Source organism: Plectropomus leopardus, chromosome 22 (genome assembly GCF_026936395.1).
Source record: "Plectropomus leopardus strain MGB_pleo_1.0 chromosome 22, ASM2693639v1, whole genome shotgun sequence".
In the NCBI taxonomy this organism is placed as follows: domain Eukaryota; kingdom Metazoa; phylum Chordata; class Actinopteri; order Perciformes; family Serranidae; genus Plectropomus; species Plectropomus leopardus.
The window spans coordinates 391,164-400,000 of record NC_142197.1 but is presented as its reverse complement, the minus strand read 5'-3'; the positions used below and the strand labels follow the sequence as shown (position 1 = coordinate 400,000).

The window sequence follows — 8,837 nt, the reverse complement described above, 5'->3', positions numbered from 1 at the left end:
ATTCTCTGGAGAAGAGACTGATTGATGCTCAGTTCGTGTTTCTACATTTTGGCCTCGTTAACTGTGACTCGGCTCATGTGATTTCTGATCTGTGAACGTTTGTTCTGGACTGCAGAGATAACAGGCACCGAAATACCACCAAAAATAGGATTAGAAAAGATGGTAGTTTCTGTTAAAATATCTGCGTTTGTTATGTGAGTTCTTCATAAAGTGACATAACTTTAAAGTGTGTCAGCCAGGACTTTTGGTTTCAGTCATGATAACAATTAAAATCTTTATTTATTTAGCACCTTTCGTGAAGCACAAAGTCATTTACAAACAGTGTGTGAGCAGCGAGTGCTTCACATGAACACAGACAGAACGAACATCAAACAGGCCAACATGGAAATTCACGATATAAACTGTTTTTTCCACCAAACGTACAGGGTTTTTTATCTTGTGTGTGTCCCCTTTTTTCATTCTGTGTCCCCTCTCTAAATTCGGAGGTTTTTGTGGGTCCATGAACGTGGAGCTCTCTGAGTTCTTTTTTCCTTTAGCAGCAGTTTGTGAGTCTTATGGTGGATAATTGATACGTTCTTCTGCTCCACCTGTAGCCAGAGTGTTTTGCTGCTCTGTCTGTACCCAGAGTACATTCTACTACTCTGTTTGTACCCAGAGTACATTCTACTGCTCTGTCTGTACCCAGAGTACATTCTACTGCTCTGTCTGTACCCAGAGTACATTCTACTGCTCTGTCTGTACCCAGAGTACGTTCCGCTGCTCTGTCTGTACCCAGAGTACCTTCTGCTGCTCCTTCATTGTCCAGAGTACATTCTGCTGCTCCACGTGTGTCCAGAGTACGCTAATGAACGCTCCAACTCCAACAATAGACAACCCAGACGTGGCGGCAGATGTTTTGATGGTGGTGGTTCGCCTCAGATAAATGAACGCGTGGGAGACCCTGCAGCGGCCGTTTGGTTCACATTCTGTGCACATTCTCATTGGCTGAATAATCCTGATGTCATTATTGGATAAAATAATCCTGATTGAGTTTTACCGTCACACTCTTTAATCTGCCTATGGAGCAGCAACATTAAACCCCGCCCACTGCATGACGCTGTTAAATCAATGAATTCGTGTGGCCGCCCCAACAGAGTATCCTGACGATCCTGACGATACTGCATCCATGTTAGTGTCACGGAACTTTAACACAACACGTGCCAACACCACGAGACATCTCGGCGTTCAGAGGTCGTTTCAGCTGATTCTCTGAGAGAGGAGCGCCTCCTGCCGGTTAAATTCAGCGCATCACTTCGCTTTGCTTTTTGGTTTGACAGTGTTTACGAAACGGATTACTCTCCTGAATACAGCCAGTTTTCTTGCATTAGTGAGATCCATAAACACAGCTCTGAGCTCGTCGATGGGCCCCGAAAGTCATGAAGTGAGCCCAGAAATCACAGATCTGAGTGTAGCTGACACGTTGAGGTGTTTCTACGTCTGCTGGGAGCAGAAAGTGCTGACGGCTGCTTCAGTGTCATCACCGTCAATATATACTGACACACACCTCTGAGCTGCTGGTCGATACAGCATGTGTGTGCATGTGAGTGTGTGTGTGTGTGTGTGTGTGTGTGTGCGATCAAGGTGATTCTGAGGAAAGTCGACGTCTCCTCTTTCTCTGCAGCAGTCATGTTCACAAAGAAACAAACAGGAGCTAACTCAATGAAAAACAGCGTCTGTAATATGTAGGCTTTACACAGATCATATCGGCTATATCAGATCGGCCGATATTTGGCATTTTTTGAAATGATCGGGATCGGGCGTCATGTCATAAATCACCGATCCGATCAATGACGTCATGGTCGTGTTGAAATTTTTTTAATCTGTCTCATTTACTCCAAACTAGTTTCACAGCATCGACATGTTTATTTGTTTGTATCCGAGAGCTAATGATTCATGATTAAAAAAACTTCATTTTCGTCTTCGTGCCTCTTCCTGTTTTGAGTACTGTCGCTATGTGAAGGACAATAAAGCTTCTTTGAATCTTCACGACAGCAACATCTTTGTTTGCAACACAAACAAAGATGTCGGAGGTGTGGAAGTTTTTCAAAGTGAGAGAAACAGACATAGCACAAGCTATCTGCAATATATGCAACGCTACAGTACCTCGCGGGGGAACATCGGCAAAAACTTTCAACACGACAAATTTAATCAGGCACTTGGAAAAGATACATCCGGAGGAGCATGTCGAGTTCAAGAAACGCAGCGCGGAGAAAGAAAAAGAAAAAGAAAGGCGAAAGTGTGTAAGTGTTAATTTCATGGATGTATATGAATGTTTTGAGGCAGCCTTCTATTTGCACTAGAGTTACAGTCTGTGACTGTTAATTTCACTGATATGCTGCTGTGTGTTTGAGGCAGCATTACTGTCCTTAATTTGCAGTATTTACTTGTTACAGGAAAGTAATTAATTACAATAAAGTAATTTAATTACTATAAGTTGTGCTAATTATTTTTGTCTTGGGTTATATTTTTGATTGTCCAGACTGAACTTAATTGAACCTGTCAGTCCTTTAATGCCCTCCAGAGGTCATTGATGTTTAACCCTTGTATCTCAGTCAGACTGAGGCATGGCAAGATTGATACTCAGGAAATAATAAGTATATAAGTACATAAACAAGTAATTTAAATATTGCTCCTCACGTGATTGGATCGGTGATCGGTTATCGGTTTATTTAAACTCACTGATCGGTGATCGGCGATCGGCCCAAAAATTGTGATCGTGTAAAGCCTAGTAATGTGTGGAATGTTTAAAAATGACTGAAAATTGAATGTTACTTTAAAAAATCACCTAAATTATCCCCTTTATTAGCCATAAACTGTAAGAAAACATAAAAAAATTAAAGGTTAAAAAACAAATAAAACACCCCAAAAAATTACAGCAGAAAGGTCTGTCTTCTTTATAAACCACCCAAAAAATGTAAGAAAAAACAGGCAAAAACTTTTGAAGAAACCAAAAACTAAAAAAAAATGTCCTTAAAACTTGCTAAAAAATTTAAAAGAATAAAATAAAACACATTTTTTTCAAAGAAAAGAAAGAAATGCCAAAATATTTTCTTTGAGAAATGCCCCAAAAAGATTTAAGCCACAATTTAAAAAATAATATCTTAATTTCTATTTTTAAAGGAAAAAAAAACAGAAATGCCAATTTTTTTTCAAGAAAAAACAAAAAGCCAAATTTGAGGTCCTGAAGGACGAGATCAGCCGGCATAAAACAGGGACGCTAAATGATTAAAGTGTGTCTCCACAGTGTCTCCTCAGTGTGTCTCCTTAGTGTGTCTCCTCAGTGTCTCCTCAGTGTGTCCTTAGTGTGTCTCCTCAGTGTGTCTCCTCAGTGTGTCTCCTTAGTGTGTCTCCTCAGTGTGTCTCCTCAGTGTGTCTCCTCAGTGTGTCCTTAGTGTGTCTCCACAGTGTCTCCTCAGTGTGTCTCCTTAGTGTGTCTCCACAATGTCTCCTCAGTGTGTCTCCTTGGTGTGTCTCCTCAGTGTTTCCTCAGTGTGTCTCCACAGTGTCTCCTCAGTGTGTCTCCTCAGTGTGTCCTTAGTGTGTCTCCTCAGTGTGTCTCCTCAGTGTGTCCTTAGTTTGTCTCCACAGTGTCTCCTCAGTGTGTCCTTAGTGTGTCTCCTCAGTGTGTCTCCTCAGTGTGTTTCCTTAGTGTGTCTCCTCAGTGTGTCTCCTCAGTGTGTCCTTAGTGTGTCTCCACAGTGTCTCCTCAGTGTGTCTCCTTAGTGTGTCTCCACAGTGTCTCCTCAGTGTGTCTCCTTAGTGTGTCTCCACAATGTCTCCTCAGTGTGTCTCCTTGGTGTGTCTCCTCAGTGTTTCCTCAGTGTGTCTCCACAGTGTCTCCTCAGTGTGTCCTCAGCATGTCTTAAGTGTGTCTACTCAGTGTCTCCTCAGTGTGTCCTCATTGTCTCCTCAGTGTGTCCTCAGTGATGTTAAACTTGGTGTCAGTGACGGATCACCTCGTCTCCTCCTTCAAACCTTCAAACAGTCTCAGCGTCTCCAAGGCAGCCAATCAGATACTGCGACCTTGTCTCAGACCGTGTGTGTGTGTGTGTCTGCTCCTCATTAAAACACACTCACACACACATGCTTGTGTTTATGTATTTCTGAGAAGCGTCTGATCGATGATCTCGACTGATGATGGCGCAGAGTGACAAGGTGTCAGAGTCCCCTACAGGACGCTCACTTTGTCTTCATGGAGCCCAAATCCAGAAAAGTTTGGACTCTGTGAGACGCAGAAATCAGATCAGACCTCGGATATCTGTAAATCCTGTCTGAGCCCAGACACGAAACATTTAATTCTCCGACTGATAAACTTTATTGTTTTCTGTCTGCAGCACGTTGTAATAAAGTTTTGGCGGTTTGTAAACAGGAAACCGTTTAACGTCCGTCAACACGCCGTCTCAGCGTCCACAACCTCAGAGGAGACTTCTGTTGTTTCTGTGCTCCTGCTTTTAAGTAATTCCAGCTTCTGTTGATATTTCTGCTTTATTTTTCTGCTGTTTTGACATTTGTTGTTTCTTATTTCTTTTTTATTTCTTTTATTTGTTTCCGTTTCTGGCCGAGCTGTAACTTATCTCCAGTTATGTTATCCGTGTGCTGTATAATGATTTATTTTATTCTGTTTTATTTTCACTTTTACTTCTACCTGAATTCTGGTCATGGAAACAGAGGAAAATCTCATTTTACTGGCCCCGTTAACCCTTTGAAACCTGGATGACATAAGTTTTCTTTTGCTGCATTCAGATGACTTTCATGAACTATTTAACACTTTGAAACCTGAGCAAATTGGTTTGAATTTTGAACTTTGCAAAAATGTTACACAAATTGCAAGAAATTTATAAAAGGTGACAAGAATATGCTCTGAAAATTCTGACTTTTTTTTAAAGGGTGACTTAAAAAATAGTGGAAAATGTCCAAATTGTATTTATAATTATAATAACTATATTTTTAAATTATGTTACAGAAAAAAAAAGTACTTTTTAAAATCTTTTTTTATTTTAATTTTTATAAAGCACTTTCAGCTGCTTTTTATGAATGAAAGATGCTATACAAATATAAATATAAATATATACAACGTTTTTTTGTTGTTTTGTTTTAACTTTTACTATTATTACGGTCTAAGAATCAGTGGTGTGCAGCAGCTGGTTGTGCTGAGCGCTCAGCGTCAGCCACAGAAGAAGAAGAGGAGGAGGAGTGAGCAGCAGATCTCTGGCTCCTCCGTGTGGTTGCTGAGTGAACAGAAACGCTGCGTCAGCTTCATTTTCTGCTGATGCTCCGTAAAAACCGAATACTGGATTTAAACTGAGTTTCTGTGAGCAGCTGCAGACTGAGCTGTTGTTTTTCACAAAGACTCGGTGGTGTTATTGTGCAGATCTGTGCAGCCCGTCAGAGGTCAGCCTCAGGAGCAAAGACTCGCTGTCTGCATCAATATTTCAGCTCCGAATCAACTCTTTATTACAGTTTTGTTCTCGATTCCCTCAATAACACTCAATGCGTCTCTTCCCACAGTCACATTCATTCACCCAAAGCTCTGGAGTGCACACCACAGGGAAATTACAACAAGAAAACCACATAATCAAACCTGCAGTTTGTCTCTCTCCGTCTCACCTCAAGTCTGTCTGTCTCTCTGTCTCCATGTCTCCGTCTCCGTGTCTCTGTCAGGTACGGGGACATGGTGCCAAAGACCATCATGGGGAAGATCTTCGGCTCCATCTGCTCTCTGAGCGGCGTGCTGGTCATCGCGCTGCCCGTCCCCGTCATCGTCTCCAACTTCAGCCGCATCTACCACCAAAGCCAGAGAGCTGAGAAGAGACGAGCGCAGAAGGTGACCGACACACACACACAAACACACTCCGAACTCGACTCCAAACTACGCAAACACCGACTTGAAACCGCAAACACACACTGACTCGAAACCACAAACTGACTAGAAATCACAAACCCAAAGTTCTTCTGAAGCCAAAACTTTAAAGTTTGAATCATGAGTGAAACGCCAACGTGAGGGAGCGTCTCTTTAAATGTTTACAGCGTCCCTTTAAATGTTTACAGCGTCTCTTTAAATGTTTACAAGTTTACTGATGAACAGAATCAAACAGTGCAGACACAACTAGAAGAATCAGGTCATTTCTCGTGTCCCTGTTCTCCCAGGTGACCGGACAGGTTGAAACGATCCAGGTGGAAACAAACTGTGTTAAAGCTCAGTGTGTTACTGACACATTCATGAGACTGTTGTTGTTGTTGTTGTTGTTGTTGTTGTTTACAGCAGCACAGCTTTGTGATTTTTAGGGATTCAAAGGAAAGTGAAAGACGTGCGATCACAGCTGCTGAATTTAGCTCCCGTGTAATCCACAGGAGAGCAGAGAGGAAGGCAGACAGGAAACTGAGTCAGGGCTTCACTTCCTCCCAACATCAACACTGGAGCTGTGCGGTCGAGCAGGAGACCTTTTGTTTGTCCTCCAGGGAGACAAACACAAACAGCTCGCTGGAAACATACGCACAACAAGAGGCAGCTGGATCATTCAGTCAGTCTGCCTGTCTGCTGGAACCGTGCACAGCTCCACCGCAGTCTCCCAAAAACACACAACATGACCTTCACTTTAGATATACGCATCTCACATTAACATGACTCTATTTTATTGTGTAATTATGGAAACGGTATCTCAAGGTCCATGACATCTGGATTTCAGAATTACTAGGAAATTATTTATAAAATTCAAATAATCAAAAAGTAATTTTTTTCATGCACAAGTTTTTTTTATCTTGTTCAGACAAGTTTTCATCTTGTTTGTACAAATTAGTATCTCATCTTTTTTGCAGAAGTTGTTACTTATTTGCACAAGTTCACAAATAATTTGCAAATTACTGTGTTTTGGCAAGTTAGTATCCTGTTTGCATAAGTTATCTTGGTCATGAAAAACAACTTTTTGCAAAAATGATTTTCTCTGCACAAGTCTGTGACCTGTTCACACAGTTAGTCTCTAGCTTGCACTAGTTGTTACCTTGTTTGCACGTTTTCATCTCGTCTGCACAGTAGTGTCTTGTTTGCTATATTGGTCATGCAACATATACTGTTGCACAAATGATTTTGTTTATGATGATAAGTAATAATCCAGCTTATCATCTTATTTAAACAATTATTTGTTTAAGACGTCAGTACGTTCCGTATTTCCCATTAAATTATTAATTAATCTGAAATCTAAAATCAGCCCGTATCATCTACTGAGTAACAAAGTCAGACTTCACCAAAATATTTTAATTTTTAATTTTAAACGACTTTCATTATATGAAAATCACAAATATATCTTTCAAGAACACAAGAAAACAAATCTTGTAAATTACTAATAATTATTCCATAACCTCTCCAGCTTCCTGTGTCACTTTGAGCCGACAGATGTTTGTACACACTCTCTCTCACACACACACACACACACACACACACACACACGGTTGGACAGGCTAAATGGACGTCTGTAACATGTGTGTGTGTTCACAAACAGAAAACGAGGCTTGCTAGAATTCGCGTGGTGAAGAGCGGAGTGGCTAACGCTTATTTGCAGTACAAACAGAGCTGGCTGCTGATTGACCCAGACGAGGAGGTAACCACGGAAATGCAGTCGATGTCGGGTGGTGCTGGTGTTTTCTTTTCCTTTGATTTCTTCTTTTTTCATGTTTTCTTTCTCTTGTCGAGCTGCGACCGAACACGCTGCAGGCTGCTGCATGCAGGCTGTTAACTTTCATGTGTTTTCATTCAGATTCTCTCTCACCGTGTTTCCATTATCCATCTCTCTGTCCGTCCCTCTGCTTCAGCAGTAACATTTGTGAACTACAGTGGATTATGAAACCACTGGATATTTCTGTTTTACTTTTATCAGACAAATATTTTCAGTGCACATGAAAAAACAGTAAGTTAACCTCTGTTACAAATATCCAACTTGTTCTCATCCCAAGTTTTCACATATCGCCACTTTGCAGTAGACCTCTGCGTCTACATGTTACACTGTAGGTGTTCTTCTGCATCTGCACATTACGCTCTAGGTATCTTTCTATGTCTACATGTTACGCTCTAGGTATCCTGTGTCTGCATGTTACGCTCTAGGTATCCTTCTGCGTCTACACATTACACTCTAGCTTTGATTCTGCATCAACATGTTACCCTCTAGGTATCCAACTTCAGAATGAGAACAGGCTGAAATGTCTGACACCACTTTGGCGTGGCTTCAGGCTCTAATTACTACAGTACCCATGAGCTTCAGCGGCCGTCGCTGTGACAAAGACACCAGCCAGAACTGTGAGTCAGCAAAACTGATGGAGCGCTGACGGTGCGACTGGTTCCAGCTGTCAGTCATGATATTCAGCAAATGAATGGAGAGTTTTTCTGTATCTCTGAGCACCTGATGTAACTCAGGGCAGAGCTGCACTGCTCTGGCATCAGCTGTTGTTTTCCTGTATGGAGGGAATTGGCCAGCAGCACAACCCAGGGCCATTAATTTTCCTGTGGTTGCATGCAGCCGAAGCCTTCCTGATCAGCGGCTTTCTGTAGTGTTAGTGTAGTGTAAACCGAGATGCATAAATCACAGACCTTTGTAAGCTGTTTGTTCTGCCTGCTGGCCCAGAGACTCTCCTCTCCAGATAAACTACAGCAGCAGTTTGTTTTCTTCATGTTTTACTGACGGTGGGCTCCGGTGGTCAGTTATTACTGTTGTTTATCGGTAACAAAAGGGGTAAACAGTGTGACCTAAATCATGTTTACATGCACAAAATATTCCACTTTTCATTATTCTAACAGTATGTCTGCTAAG

General features: G+C 41.6%; 1 protein-coding gene across 3 annotated transcripts in view; it reads left to right on the top strand.

Annotated features, from left to right (window-relative positions):
• LOC121961508 (A-type voltage-gated potassium channel KCND2-like) overlaps positions 1-8,837 on the top strand; it is a 59,194-nt gene that overhangs the window by 38,123 nt on the left and 12,234 nt on the right. The window contains exons 2-3 of one of the 3 annotated variants that reach the window (XM_088072473.1): positions 5,701-5,863; positions 7,536-7,634. In XM_088072473.1, coding sequence (XP_087928599.1) covers positions 5,701-5,863; positions 7,536-7,634 — 262 coding nt within the window. Of the gene's footprint in view, positions 1-5,700; positions 5,864-6,390; positions 7,289-7,535; positions 7,635-8,837 lie in introns of those variants that run through there. The other 2 variants (XM_088072472.1, XM_042511518.2) reach the window with 2 other exon arrangements.